Source organism: Ctenopharyngodon idella, chromosome 7 (genome assembly GCF_019924925.1).
Source record: "Ctenopharyngodon idella isolate HZGC_01 chromosome 7, HZGC01, whole genome shotgun sequence".
In the NCBI taxonomy this organism is placed as follows: Eukaryota; Metazoa; Chordata; class Actinopteri; order Cypriniformes; family Xenocyprididae; genus Ctenopharyngodon; species Ctenopharyngodon idella.
This window is the reverse complement of record NC_067226.1, coordinates 23,103,478-23,120,035: the sequence shown is the minus strand read 5'-3', so window position 1 is coordinate 23,120,035 and position 16,558 is coordinate 23,103,478. Positions and strand designations below refer to the sequence as shown.

Sequence of the window (16,558 nt, the reverse complement as noted above, 5' to 3'; positions counted from 1 at the left end):
CAGGAAATATTTGAATATACCCAATCTTTTTAATCTAACACACCAGTCTACTTGCATGTGTCAATTCACTAATTTATCTCATTATGCAATATGCTCACATAACACACTGCAAGAATTGTTACAATGAATCCCATGTCTAGAAATGCATAGTGTTTAATGTTAAAACATATTTTTGTGAAGTGCTTTCTGGTTTCCTCTTTAATGTGCTTTTGGTACCTGTAGAAATAGGAGCAGCCTCTCACTGTGTTGTGTGTGAAATGTTCCTGGGTCTTCTCGTTGCCAAAGTCCTCTAGCGGGTCCGACCAAAGCAAGTCACACATTGGTCCATATGCGGGAGGCTCTTTGAATCTGTCTAACTGGAAAGGGTAAATACACTATATACTACAGAGTACTCCCAAGTTAGATAAAGCATCATTATTAACAAAAAACAAACAAACAGAGCAACCTACTAACAGCTTTTTGTGTGATATTTTAAATCCATTTAAAGGGTTAGTTCACACAAAAATGAAAATGTCATTTATTACTCACCCTCATGTCGTTCTACACCCGTAAGACCTTCGTTCATCTTCGGAACACAAATTAAGATATTTATGATAAAATCCGATGGCTCAGTGAGGCCTGTATCGCCAGCAATAACACTCCGTTTTTCAATGCCCAGAAAGCTACTGAAAACATATTTAAAACAGTTCATGTGACTAAAGTGGTTCAACGTTAATATTATAAATGCTAGTGATGGGAGATTTTAAATCACTGCTTCATGAAGCTTCGAAGCTTTACAAATCTTTTGTTTCGAATCAGTGGTTCGGAGTGCGTATCAAACTGCCAAAGTCACATGAACTATTGAAATTTCGAAACACTTATGAAGTAACGAAGCCTCGTTTACTGAAATCTGTGATTTTGGCGCTCCAAACCACTGATTTGAAACAAATGATTGGTAAAGCTTTGAAGCTTCATGAAGCAGTGTTTTGAAATCGCCCATCACTAGATATTGGTGAATAAAGTTATTTTTGGTGCACAAAAAGTATTCTCGTCACTTTATAATATTAAGGTTGAACCACTGTACTCACATGAACTGTTTTAAATATGTTTTTAGTAGCTTTCTGGGCAAAAGAAATGATCTTGCTGGCAATGCAGGCCTCACTGAGCATTCAGATTTTATCAAAAATATCTTAATTTGTGTTTTGAAGATGAATGAAGGTCTTATGGGTGTGGAACGACATGAGTGTGAGTAATTACTGAATTTTCATCTTTGGGTGAACTAACCCTTTAAATTCACTTTGAGAGAAGTAAACAAAACTATTTTTAGCATAAAATTTGCTTATCAATCTCATGTGCAATTACAGAAATACAGTTTGTATATTATAGACCCTTTTTAAATGGCCACATAAGAAAAACTTGGCATTTTGCTAGATTAAAGAGTCCAAAACACATTTTACCTCAGTTTTATCTGATTTATGCTTTAAAGATATACTAAAAAGGTATTTGCTGTTGGACTAAGCCTAACACACTGTCAGTCACTGCGAATGCAGAGTTAATGTTTTATATCTATATGTTGTGTCCTTTTTGATAACAGCTTGGACATCTAATAAAAGATTCCACTGCATTTAAAGGAATCTAGATGAACTGCATGATTAGTGGGTCAATAAATCTAAATCCTCCTCAGATTAAACCCAAACTGAATTAAGAGCTCAGTGTAGATAAGAACTGAATTGGTTAAGGACTTCCCCCTAATCATCAGAGCCTTTGATCTCAGCCATGATAGCAGCTGGGCTTTGACTAAATCACCTCATATTTTCGAAAATTGCTTTTCTAATATCATTTGTTTTTTTTACTTAGCAGGGGAGTAAAAATGGAAAGGTAAAAATTTTGCTCCTATAGATGAAAGTCATATTTAAGAGAAAGAAACACAAAATAATGACTTTTGAAATAGGGACATATAATAGAGAGATGGGCAGTCACTTTAGAGAGGTAGGGAGCACTAACCTGATCATTTTGAAAGTTTATTCTCCAGAGGAAACAGATTATTGAAATCAGAATTTCTACGTTACAGTCAGTGATGAAAAGAACAAATACCAGATTCATCATCTGTGCTCTGAAATGCAGGACCCTGAATATAATGTTTTCAAAAATTGCCTTTTTGTGGAAGTGAACAAGGTCTACAATGAGAGTTAATACTGTTAAAGTCCCTTTTCAGTGGACTAACAAGTAGGAATGTTTTTTTTTTTTTCTTTTTTTCACTTTACTTACAATAACATGTAGCACTCTAAAGCACTGGTGTTAATGGAATAATAAATCAAAGGCTGGTCCATTAAACAGGGGAATGACACTAGTTAGTTATATACATACTTTCCTGATGTCATCAAGGTTTGTGATTTCAGGGGACAGTCCTCCGTGCACACACAGGAATTGCTGGTTCATGAGCGCTGCCAGGGGAAGACAGTCAAAAGCATCCATACACGCATCATACACCCGCTCCGAATACTTAATTCTACCTGTCAGGGGATGAAGGAGGACGAGACGGAGGGAAAAGAAAATGACTGTCAGCTAAACCAAACATTAACACACACTCTCACTCTTAGATGGAAAGTCTAAAAAGGTCATTCAAACACTTTCAATAGACCAAAAAAAAAAAAAAAATGAGGCTTTAATATGAGGCTTTTTGGCCCAATTCAAAAGCAATAGTTTTTACATGTGTAAACATTAAGATTTCTGACTTCAAATACTGAGCCAGGAAGTGGCTTTACTTCTAACTAGAAATGCCAGAAAATAGATGGTGGTATATGATCTGTGACCAGAACTAGCTCTCATTTATTTTCTTATGGGTGACAGTTTACTTAAGTTTTATATCTGGCAAAATGCAAAGTTTTATGTACTATGGTTAATGGTGATGTGGCAGTCATACTTACATTCCTGTTTAAAAGTGAAATACTCAGTTAAATGTCTACATTCGTGGTTCCCACGCAGCAAAAACAGTGTTTTGGGGTAAAGTATTTTTAAGGCCCATAGGTACAGCACACACTGTGGACACAAAAAAACAAGAGTAAAACCCAATGATTAGATTTAAAAGTATATATACAACTATTAAAGAAAGATCGTAACTTTAGAATCCTATCTTATCTGTTTGGTAACCATGGCAATTTCAGTTAGGACCTCATTTAGGACAAAACTATTACAGAATTAAATTTCTTAAAGGCTTAGTTCACTTTCAAATGAAAATTACCCCAAGCTTTACTCACCCTCAAGCCATCCTAGGTGTATATGACTTTCTTCTTTCTGATGAACGCAATCAGAGAAATATTAATAAATATCCTGATGCATCCGAGCTTTATAATGGCAGTAAGCGTTACTAAACAAGTATGAGCTGAAGAAAGTGCCCCCATCCACATCCATCCATCATAAACGTACTTCACACTGCTCCGGGGGGTTAATAAAGGCCTTCTGAAGCGAAGCGATGCGTTTGTGTAAAAAAAAAAAAAAAATCCATATTTAACAAGTTATGAAGTAAAATATCTAGCTTCTGCCAGACCGCCTTCCGTATTGAAGTTACGAAGAAAGTGTAAACTGGCGTTGCGTCAGTGACACTTTTTCCGTAAGTTGAATAGGGAAGCGTAGGACGTAGCTTAAGCTTTTTTAACTGCGAGAGTTTTCTTTCTTCGTAATTGTGTGGAAATATGTTTATGATGGATGGATGTGGATGGAGACACTTTGTTCAGCTCATACTCGTTTGGTAACGCTTACTGCCATTATAAAGCTCGGATGCGTCAGGATATTTATTAATACTTCTCCAATTGTGTTCATCAGATAAAAGAACGTCATATACACCTAGGATGGCTTGAGGATGAGTAAAGCTTGGGGTAATTTCCATTTGAAAGTGAACTAATCCTTTAAGTGCATTATCTTAACTACGGAAAGGAAAAAGGTATTACAGAAGCATTCTAACTCAACAACAACAACAAAATCCTAAAAACGGTCTTAACTTTAGAATAACCCCACTGGTGTCCTAATTTCTAAATTATTTGAAAGCCAACAATAAAAAAAATCACATAACAATAGCCCTGTCTGAGAATGGCATCACACTTATTAAAGATACAAGATGAAGAACACAAATAATTACGGACATCCACAAAATATAGTGTTAGGTTCGCCTTTTCTATCAAGCTTATCAAAACTTCTCTTTCTGCAGCACTTTACTAAAAGCACACCATTTTTGTTTCTCCATTTTAATCTCTAGAGTTTACTTCACAGCAGCTGCTTGTGGATAAGAATCCAAGTTAAGATTTGCTTCTGTAACACGAATTTGTGAAAAATCCAAAATTAACTTGTCAGATCTTAACTTAAGATAGAAAGTTTCTGTAATACGCCCCTGAAGCGGATTAAAATCTGAAAACAATTGGACAGATTTAGGTCAATGTTTTTTAATCTATTAAAAATGAATAGAACGTATGAAGTGCATTATTTAGTGTTCAGATAATAGCAGTGACTTACTTCAATACTGAAATATCCTCTGTCCACATAATCACCCAGAAAAAGGTATCGTGTGCTGGCTGGGGACCCTCCTACTTCAAAGAGCTTCATCAAGTCAAAGAACTGCCCATGAATGTCTCCACAAACTAGAGGAAACATACAAAAACAGTTATTCTCTGTGCATTTCTATTATTATTAGTATTATTTCATCATCATTAGTGCTGTGTTGACACAATTATGTACATATTATGAAGGGTCTGTAACATTAGCTGACAAAAACATCATACAGATTTGAGCACAATACCACCAACCCTTACAGGACTGCGCACATTACTAAACATTTTCATCCAGTGTCAGGTCTTGGAAAAGGCACAGTAGTACAGCAGCAGAAATCCATCCTCATTCTGAACAACACTGCTGCAGGCTTTTTAAATAAAATGTGTCACCTGGCCTCCTGTTGTATGAATAATAAATAAATATGTACTGTGTGGGCTGAAAGACAGCTTTGTGTAAAAACATGTGTGCTGGCCCCTGGTAATATATCCAGTAACATAGTTTTTGACATCCTAATAGAGCAGGTGGAGAGAGGAGAAAGGCTTGTTGGTGTGAGCTCTGGAAACAGGAAAAAGAAAGTTCAAATCCCTTCTGGGGACCTCGCTTTGACCACTGCTGCTCTGCCCTAAAGCAAGGCAATAACACTTCATCTTATCCAGCAGTGACTGTGTTTGTGTGTCCCATGCACTCAGACCACTCTCACTATAAACTCATGCTGGGGGGAAACAAAAAAAAACAAAAACAAAAACAGATCTGCTATGCACCTGTCCACAGCACTGGAAAGAGGAATTATTTTACAGTGTTTGTATTTAAAGGGTTAGTTCACCCAAAAATGAAAATTCTGTCATTAATTACTCACCCTCATGTCGTTCCACACTCGTAAGACCTTCGTTCATCTTCGGAACACAAATTAAGATATTTTTGATAAAATCCGATGGCTCAGTATAAGGCCTGCATCGCCAGCAACTCCCATTTTCAATGCACAGAAAGTTACTAAAAACATATTTTAAACAGTTCATGTGACTACAGTGGTTTAACCTTAATATTATAAAGCGACGAGAATACTTTTTGTGCGCCAAAAATAACAAAATAGCGACTTTATTCAACAATATCTAGTGATGGGCGATTTCAAAACGATGCTTCATGAAGCTTCGAAGCTTAACGAATCATTTGTTTCGAATCAGTGGTTCGGAGCGCCAAAATCACATGATTTCAGTAAATGAAGCATTGTTACGTCGTAAGTGTTTTGAAACTTCAATAGTTCACATGACTTCGGCAGTTTGATACACTCTCCGAACCACTGATTCGAAACAAAAGATTCGTAAAGCTTCGAAGCTTCATGAAGCATCATTTTGAAATCGCCCATCACTAGATATTGTTGAATAAAGTCGTTATTCTCGTTATTAAAAAAGTATTCTCGTCGCTTTATAATATTAAGGTTGAACCACTGTAGTCACATGAACTGTTTTAAATATGTTTTTAGTAGCTTTCTGGGCATTGAAAAAGGGAGTGTTATTGCTGGCGATGCAGGCCTTATACTGAGCCATCGGATTTTATCAAAAATATCTTAATTTGTGTTCTGAAGATGAACGAAGGTCTTACAGGTATGGAACAACACGAGGATGAGTAATTAATGACTGAATTTTCATTTTTGGGTGAACTAACCCTTTAAAATATGTTTTATCTAAATATTTAAAAGTATAAAAATATGTTAATATATAAAAATATTGAACTATTATTATTATTATTATTATTAACAACTGTCACATGGAGGATAAAACAAATACTGTATGAGGAAAGTAAATGAATGAGGAAAATGGGCAAAAAGATCTCAATCTGATCCAAACAATAATACAGTTTATGTGATATTTTATTAAGTTATGTCATCCATAGCAATATAATACATGATAATAAACAGTAATGATATCATCTGATTTCAAATATAGTGTTACTTTGTCAATTTACAGATGAACATTTATGAATATTCTTCCAGTAGTGTTTAACATGGATCACATCCACTTTGAATCAAAATACTCAGTGGACTGATACGCCACAAGTTTAATCCAAACCCATGCCAAGTGAACTAAAAGGAAATGTTTTATATTCTGAGACCAAAACTGCAAAATTGAAAACAAGATACTTGTAACTGGTGTTTAAGTCAATTATGACTTTTCTGCATCAATTTTCAGGTGTTTCTTCAAGATAATATGCAGTCTGATTTGTTGGTATTCTTCACTGGCAATCATTTATGCCTATAAAATTACATGTGTGAAATCAGCCTCAAGACAATAGCATGCAACAGCAGCACATCGCTGTGACTGACGTAACATACTGTCACGGAGAGACACTGAGATATAATTTCTCCATGGTAACGGAGCAGAACGCCGGGTTCTGTTACCGTGTCAATTTGGAATGCAAATGTTATTTAGAAAACTGTCTCTCCCCTTCATACAACCAATCAGCATTTTCACTCTTCTTGTCAAAATGTCCATATCAAATTACTAGAGCTCAGTCTCCAGATACAGGCTCCATCGACACTTTGCTCTTCTGATTACACTACGGCCAGTGCTGAAGTTGCTTTGTTTGCATGTCAATTTAACAGCAATATTAGTCATTCCTTCTTTATTTCTTATTCATTGGAATGTAATGAATTCTATAAAGAGCGCTTCCTCAATTATGCCTAATGTCATTTGCTTGAGCATGTAAATTCATGACTCATTCACCATGGATCTTGCATTTAAAGTATTTCATGCTACTGCAATCTACTGAGAGCTTATGCAGGCTTTCTGGCAACTCATACAAACAGAGTTATTATGATATTATGTGCCCCAAGATCAAATTCTTTTTTTTTTTTTTTTTTTTCCAACAAGCACCACTACTACAGTAGCTGACTAGCTGTAGTGTCCAGGTGTTGGAATATTTGTTTTTTCCCCCCAAAGCGATCTTACTTTTTGGTATCAAATTAGGCCAATCTACATTTTTATGGAACTGACTTAAAAAAAAGGAAAAAAAAGAAAAGAAAAAAAGATGGCTAACTTGTAGTCTTAGCAGTTTATGCAACCAGACTGGCATTGGTTTCAATAGATACCCAATGTTGTAGTATCGACATCGGTTTCGGACTTTGAAAAAGGAAATCCCTAGTAAATATTATCCATTCATAACACATTTGTCTGGGATAATTACTACTACACCATAGGGCTACACGATGATGGTTAAACACGATTATTTTGCTCAAAAATTATAATTGCGATTAATAATCATGATTATTTTCATTTGGAATTATATGTATATATATATATATATATATGTATATATATATATATATATATATATATATATATATATATATGTATATATATATATATATATATATATATATATATATATATATATATATGTACACATACTATATCAAAAGGGGTGAATAAAGGCCATTTGACATATCACGTCTTCTTTACTAACAGCCTACATTTCACCTAATAGGCCTATAGGTGGACTTCATTTAACCAGCTATGATAGTTCTTCACATGGGAAATCAATACAAAAAATGTTATTGATTATAATTGTATTTATTAGAGTAAATGGAACACTACCATAACTCCAAGTTATGTTAAATTTTACTTTGTATTGTAGCACAGAGGTTGCACAGACCACATTTATTTCACCAACCATGATCGCAAACAATATGGTCAAGAATCATGTTTAGATTTATTACAGTTCGTCACAGAGAAGGTTCACTCGCAGATTTAGTAGCAGCAAATCGCACACATGGTCCTGTGAAGGAACACAGAATGGCTGTATGACACTTTCATTTGAACAAAATTGCACAAAGAACATTGCACAAACATACATGTTTGTCGGTGTTGTCAGATTGAGACGATAAAGTAAAACACTGGGCAGAAAAAGTATCCTTTAAAGAGAAAAGACCCGTTTGGGGGATTTGTTCTCATGACATCTGGCAACCCCAAGCAGGAAAGATAGTGGAAGGTTGTTAACAATGCAAGATAACGGAAATTTCTATAAAAATTAGTTCGAGGATTAGTTCGACCAAACGAGTATGAGCTGAAGAAAGTATCTTCAACTTATTCTTCAGCTCATACTCGTTTGATAATGCATACTGCCATTATAAAGCTCGGATGCGACAGGATATTTATTAATATTTCTACGGTTGTGTTCATCAGAAAGAAGAAAGTCATATAGGATGACTTGAGGGTGAGTAAAGCTGGGGGTAATTTTCATTTGAAAGTGAACTAATCCTTTAAGAAAAAAAAAATAAAAATTCTGACACATACATTCATCGATATTGCTTTCCTCCATGGCTAGACTCCTGAGCTCAATGTTTTTTTTTATGTTTTCATATCTGAATAATGAGAGAAGGAAAAAAAAGGAAATAATGAAAATGGGGCACAAGAGACCTCAGCCATGACATATGCTGTCATTTGAATACAAATTGGTCACTTGTTGAAGATTTTTAAACTTTAATCTACAAATTTATTTAACCGCACACAAGCAAATGTCTGTGTGTATGTGTGTTGCTTTCCCCTGTGACCAGGAGAGTAGAACAGTCAAATGTCTTGTTGAATCGTCCAATTAGCATCTGTTGAAGAGACTGCGGCAGGAAGCAATTAGGAAGACTTATGAGACTCCAGAGACGACACTATCTGTAGTGAATCTGCATTCCTCAGACTAGCTGGCCGTAAACATGCCCTTTAACAGAAAGACTCTTTAAAGAGGCTTGATGTCAGCAAATTGTGACTCACACATCTAAAGAAAATTCTGTGAAATTTTGTTAAGGTGCAGTCATTCACAGGATAATGCGTGTTATCAATTTTTGCCAGTTAAAATTTTCAGACACAACAAAAAGTATGGCATTGCTTGGGCATATGCGTAAAGTGTAAATATGACTACTCTATTTGTCAAACAAAAAATGATTAAATATTTTTGTTCAAAACAGTTATTATATAGGGTTCAATCATTAAGTTTGAAGTTTTTCCAAACCAACATCTTCAAATTCTTACTTTCTCTTATAAATACACTGCAAGGCCAAAACACATTACCTCACTCAAGATGTTTGATCTCTTAGCCAATAGCAGTCAAACCAGTGGTTACCATCACCATGGAAACATTGCTTATTGGCATGGAAACAGTCAACCAATGAAGTTCACCCGAGCATTGCAACTTTTTGCATTCATGCTTTCACATGATCTCCGTACTGCTGTTTAGAAAGCCTGCAGTGGAGTTTTTATAATGCTTTATATAAGAATGCACGGATAGTACAAAACAAGCTTGTCTATAATCTCACTCAAAAAGACTGAAATGGCTAGGATCCAGCTGTAAATGAGCTGTTTTGGACAGATAAAAAGTGTTATTCATCCCATGGTAGAGGTAATATCCCGCCATCAATGTTTCACTCTGAATTGTTTTGTCTGGTTAAAGGAAAGAAAAGCCAAATGCAGATAGATGTGCATCCTTGTATTAGTCTGGTAAAAGTGTAATGTTAATGCATAGCATGAAAGCACAAGTGACAAACATATTATAAATGAGAAAACCACTCAAAAAGATTGGTACTGAAATGCACATCTTCTGAGAGTGCTGCAGTTTGTGTAATAACACATTGTCAAGGCAGAGTTAAGACCACACACTCATACTAACATACAAAGCAGGAGTCACGACCAGATCCTACATGAGATGAGGGAGTGGGAGTACATGAGAGGGAAGCTGAGAGATTGTTCTGACTGCACACCTATCAGCAGGCCAGAATGTGGGTGAAACACATTACACAACACAGACCCACTTGCTTTAGCCTACATGAGGCCATCGCAGGGGTGCGCGCACACACACACACACACGTACGTATATGTGGTTTACAGGGACTCTCCATAGGCATAATGGTTATTATAGTGTACAAACTGTATATTCTATCCCTCTACACTGACCCCTAAACCTAACCATTACAGGAAACTTTTGCCATTTTTTGAATAATAATAATAATAATAAAACAGTTTAGTATGTTTTTTTAAGCCATTTGGTTTACAAGGACACAGGAAGTGTCATCATAAACCATGTTTATGTTGTAATACCCATGTCATTATAACACATTTGTGTCTTCATAAACCACATATACATGAACACAGACACGGTTGTGGTTTATGGAGAATCTTCATAGGTGTAATATTTCTTTTTTACTGAGCTAATCAAATTTTCTATCCCCTAACCCTACCCCTAAACCTTCCCATCATAGAAAACTTTCTGCATTTTTTAATAAAAAAATGAAGAAAAAAAAAAAAAAAAAAAAACAACAACACAGTTTATTATGGGTTTTTTTTTAGCCATTTGCTTCACGAGGACACAGGAAGAGTTATTATAATGACATCATAAAATTTGCATAAATAAACAAACAAAGAAACAAACACACTTTTGGGCTTTTCACACTTGAAATAGTTAACCCTGGGTCATTCTAAACCCCGGGTAAACTAAATCCTGGGTTATATTACTTCACATTTCACACTGCTCATAATTTACCTGGGGTTAACAATTAATCCTGGGTATTCATAAGCTGACATTCACATTGTACCTAAACCCTGGGTTAACGTTCTTATTTGCATATTTGTGGTGTCAGTGTCATTGATTGGATAAACACAGCATGCGACCTGTTTACATAGCTCTAGCACTGTGCATTCTTGTATTGCCAACTGTACTATCGAGTTTATACTGAATGGACATTTCGGACTATAAAGGTAAGAATGAAACAGTCACGTTTTCTGTCAGCATTTGACATTTTTCCTCTCAAACGCTCAATTTACTGTTTATATACAATGCGCAGTGTTTTCGTGACTGTCCAAAGCAGGCAAATATGAGTATGCGATTGGTTGTCTGTTGCTAAGCGTCTAGCTGTAACATTAAAACACCACATTGTTTCAAGTTTGGCACCGTAATGCGGGGTTAACACCGCAAAAGCGATGCTAACCCTGCTCCGGAGCAGGGTTTCATAACCCCAGGTAAAAAGCAGTGCTAATCCCGCTTCTAAATTACAAGTGTGAAACGTTCCTTTACCCAGGGTTAAAAGAGGTATTTAGAACAAAGATAACCTGGGGTTAAACTCAGTGTGAAAAGCCCTTTTCCAGCTTATCATCTAAAGAGTATTTCATGAACACAATGTTGTTTGAGCATTAAACAACAATCTACAATAAACGTAGATAGTGTTGTGGTTGTTTTTAAGACTACAACACTAGATAGGGTTATCCTAATTGACTATGTATGGTTGTGAAAGTTGTGTGCACTTGATTACTATATGCATGAAATGACTGATAATCAACCCTCTTTAGGGAGGCACATTCAACTGATACTTCTGAGAGACATCCACATCCTAAGCAATAATCTCCTCCAAAAGCTGTTCAATGTTTTCAGTTTTACTTTATCCTAATTATATATTACACATTTCCTCCAGTGTGGTCACTTAACAATCCATGTCTTAGTTTCTTTGTTACTCACTCTATTTTTGTACAACAAAGAAAAGACAAGCAAAATCAATTCTTGCTCATTTTACATTATATTTTACAAGGGTTTTGCAGTTCAATGTAAGGTTTAAAAATTAAATTTGAAACCGAAACATCTGATTAGTGTGGTCTCAGAGGTTATAATGAGAGATTAGCCCAGTCAGGTGTGTCTCATAAAACACATGTGTGCATTATATTACTGCATTCATATATCGATCATTAATATGTACAGTATTAACAGAGCTGCTCATGGGATAATGGACTACAAAAAGCATTTTAGAAATCTCAAGATAACTGGAATTGCTTTCTGAACCAAATGAACAGGCAGATGTATTTTGCATCAGCTGCACATTTAGTGTTTTTTTTTTTTTTTTTAATTGAACGTCAGTGAAGAATGTTTGTGCTTTCACTGAGATCATCCCCACCATATGTATATCAAAATGTATAAGGTAATATGAAGGTCTGGCTCAAAAAAGCCCAGAAAAATCCTTAGTTTCAGCCCTAGAGCTAATCTCTTTAGCAGCTTTAGGGCTAACATCCATTCACTTGTCATTTCCACTAAGAACACACCATTAATTATGGCAGACATCATTTAACAAGGCCCATCTGGTGTCTCTAGACGGTCTGAAAAGGTTGACTTAATATTAAGTAGATAATTCCATTACTGCAACCAAAACATTTAAGATACAACAGTTAGGTCCAGTGAAAGCACTTGAAAGTCCAGATGCACTGCAGCTGAACTCTCTGTTTAGCAGAGATAGAGAACACCCTCCTAATACTTCTAATCTGGAGGAGTGCTTTGGGAAGAACATGTCATTGACAAATTTAGACTGAGCTGCTGTGTTTGTAGTTTCCTGAGCAGTTTCCTGTCTAGGACTGGGCGATACGGCCAAAAAATTATCACAATATAATTATTAATTTCAGTCAATATCGATAATTATCACGATAAATGTTAAAGTTGTAGAAAGCACAGTTTAAATACATTTAGCATAAATGCATAAATGCTATAGCTTAGGCTAATCACAAAAAATACTGTAATTATATTCCATTACTCCTTTAATACATTTAATACATGTCTACATTAATAATATAATAAAATTCAATATGAATATCCCAAATTTCTGCCATAATACCATGGTGCAGTTAGTGTTACTACAGTAAATTCATGGTTAATGATGGTGATTTGTGGATTGAAAAGCCTTCTGATTGTATCATTGCGCCAGTGTTTCTCCTGTTTGTCAGCATCTGACTTTAAACTAGTTTAAATTACCAAGACATTTGTGTTCTTCGCTGAGTTCAAGCACTTCTCACTGGATCTCATTGTGCAGTTTAGTGGTCACGTGACCAATCAGCGAGTAAACACATCTGCTGTAGTAAGCTCATGCTGCGCTGCTGTTTGAACTTTGAGCCGAGCTGATAAATGATCATTAAAGCGGAGTTCAGATGAGTGGCGCCGTTTAATGCATAAACATTATATTAAACATTTATCAAACCCTCGTTATCGTTTTATCGAGGAAAATTATGTCGCAATAATTATCGTTCTTGTTTTTATCGCCCGGCCCTATTTCCATCCTTATCTTAAGCCATGCTGAAAAGATAATGCATATTAATGTGTCTTCCTGACATGAATACGACTCGTGTTTATAGTAGTGTTTACAGTCTGGAAGCTTGTAAACCAGATTACAGTAATGGCCAAAAGTGTTGTCTGAACTAGGAAAATGGGCTTCTTTGCACTTTATTTAACCTTTTTCATAAAATATTTATAAAAATGGCCAGATGGAAGGAGCTGTCCTCCGCAACCAAGGAGGATATTGTTAAAATGGCTAAATCTGGTCAATCAGTTTTGGATATCGCTCATGTCCAGGATGTGAATGGTCACAATATCCACAGAATTATTTAAAAGCACAGCGAGACAACTACCATGCGGAATGTAAAGTGCCGTGGCTGGTCAAGGAAGACTAGTGAGCAATTTGACAAGAGGATGAATATCGCCTGAATGTGGGACCACCTCAAAACAGCTTCTAAAGACCTGCATACAAAAAAAAACTTATTGTTGATCGGCACTTACTGCAGACCGGGATGTCTAACGCCTTTTTTATGGAATCTAAAAAAATGTCTATACTGGTGAGCTAACTTTTTTCTGATGTGGGTAGAGTTATCTCGCTTTCATTGTTTCATATTGTATGACATGATTTTGTGTGGCAATACCTGCTACACACGTCTTTTTCTGTTTTCAATTTTATGATTGGTGGCAACCAACATTAAGATGCAATACTGTCACCTACTATTTTGAAGTGTCAAACAGATGGTGCTGGATTATTTGTGATATTATTATACTGCATGTGTCGTATTAAAACAAAATTTATATATAAATATATATATATTTTTTTTAATTTCACAGCTATCACTAATATCGGTATTTTGCGACACCCCTAACTGGGTGGTTTTCCTACTGTGCGATACACATGTCCCCAATTCTGAATTCACTGCTTATATCTATGAGACACCCTGATGGCTCTGATCAAGATTAAAGTGATTCAAACCTCCAGATCTAATTCAGCATAAATGCCTACGAAGCCCTGGAGATAATTCACATCAGACTAGAGGTCAAGGGTTAAAGATCTGCACACATACGCTATGCAAGAAATGACAATAATGAGAGAGGAAGGGGGTGCTGACAGTGAGGGCAAATAATGTAGCTTACATAGACGAAAAAAAAAAAAAAACACAACATAATGAATCTGGAAAAAAATTTTCTTGCTGCCTGCCATGTGGGTTTATGAATATAATTGCTTCCATTGTTAGCAAAGGGTTGTCCTTCTGCTCTAATGAAATCATCAAAAAGCCTCATCAGAAAGTCTAATTAAGTCTTGAATAGAAGGGGCAATATGGAGTCAGTGAAAGACAAAAAAAAAAACAAAAAAAAAAAATCTCTGAACAGGAGGACTAAGCTCTTCATTTCATTTTAGGGTGTCCTAACCAGCAGTTGACAGAGGACAAATTCACAACATCAACACAACAGTTACATTAGGGCTGGGTATCACTGTCTATTTCATGATACAAAGGGTATGATGACACATATGTCATGATTCAAGACAATATATAAATATACATATGGGGAAAAAACAAACAAACAAACAAAAACAATTGCAGAATTCTAAAACAGATGTCATCTGATCAGATGTGTATTTATACAGGAATCATACTCTAAAAGCATCTCTATGCTGTGCTGGTGTCATGACATTTAGTGCGCCTTTTCTGTATATAAAATTTGCAAACTGTGTGCTATATACTGTACTATAACATATATGTGTATTTATATAAATTATATGTATATATACACATATACACAATTATTAATATGGAGTAATACATAGAGTTAACCCAAAAGAGTTCAAATGGCTCTCTTCTAGAATCTTCAGCAGCATCTCAGCACAGAATCTGATGGAGAATCACTCACCTGTCACTGGGGCCTCTATGTCCAGAAGGTTCTTCTCAGAACGGAGGATTGCAGCTCCCTCGCCGATTAATCGCAGTGCCACACTCTCCTCCACACGCCCCTCTTTGGTGAGGTGGGCCTTCAGGACATCTACTTTGGGTTTGCCCTCACTGTCAAACACCTCCTTCACAGTCAGTCGGTGACTTGGGGGAAATGGGACAGCTGGAAGGAAAAGAAATAGAAAGCACATTCATTTCATTACTGATATGCTTAAAAGAGAAGGGTGGTCAGCACGTCGCTGATTTTGTGTTAAAAAAAATACAATGTCATTCAGTTGTCTGTTGAAGGTTTTCTTGTTACTCAGGCTTTCTGTAGTCTCACAAGACCAAGATCTCTTCCTATCATGTATTTAACTGTTATGGCTGGGGATTTAAATCGCACATTACGCAAATGTAATTTTATATCAAATTTTTAATTATATAATTATGTTTGTTTGTAGCATGTGACTGCAGATTGTTTTGTAAATGAGGCACATTGTAATGGAGAATTTGCAAACAATTTCATAATGGTTTTATATGGATAATGTTCTCAAAACACTGACTCGCATGCAATAGTGGGGGGAAGTTGATGGTTTTTCATATGCAATGACATTAGCCAGTCATAACAGTGTCCGTTTACTGACAGGCCTTAAAGGACCCGTCCCTTAAAGGAACACTCCACTTTTTTTTTTTTGAAAATAGGCTCATTTTCCAGCTCCCCTTCAGTTAAACAGTTGAGTTTTACCGTTTTCGAATCCATTCAGCCGATCTCCGGGTCTGGCGGTACCACTTTTAGCATAGCTTAGCATAGTTCATTGAATCTGATTAGACCGTTAGCATCTCGTTAAAAAATGACCAAAGAGTTTCAATATTTTTCCTATTTAAAACTTGACTCTTCTGTAGTTACATCGTGTACTAAGACCGAAGGAAAATTAAAAGTTGTGATTTTCTAGGCCGATATGACTAGGAAATATACTGCCATTCTGGCGTAATGATCAAGGAACTTTGCTGCCGTACCATGGCTGCAGCAGGCGCAATGATATTACGCAGCGTCTGTGAGCCCCTGC

The 16,558-nt window shown here is 36.0% G+C and overlaps 1 protein-coding gene across 4 annotated transcripts in view; it reads right to left on the bottom strand.

Moving 5' to 3' along the window:
• Positions 1 to 16,558, bottom strand: part of LOC127515598 (protein phosphatase 3 catalytic subunit alpha) — a 110,553-nt gene that overhangs the window by 28,480 nt on the left and 65,515 nt on the right. For all 4 annotated transcript variants that reach the window (XM_051899432.1, XM_051899434.1, XM_051899433.1 and 1 more), the window contains exons 2-6: positions 15,475 to 15,675; positions 4,486 to 4,610; positions 2,907 to 3,018; positions 2,347 to 2,492; positions 217 to 356 (exon numbers count right to left, since the gene is read on the bottom strand). In XM_051899432.1, the coding sequence (XP_051755392.1) occupies positions 217 to 356; positions 2,347 to 2,492; positions 2,907 to 3,018; positions 4,486 to 4,610; positions 15,475 to 15,675 (724 nt within the window). The remainder of the gene's footprint in view (positions 1 to 216; positions 357 to 2,346; positions 2,493 to 2,906; positions 3,019 to 4,485; positions 4,611 to 15,474; positions 15,676 to 16,558) is intronic.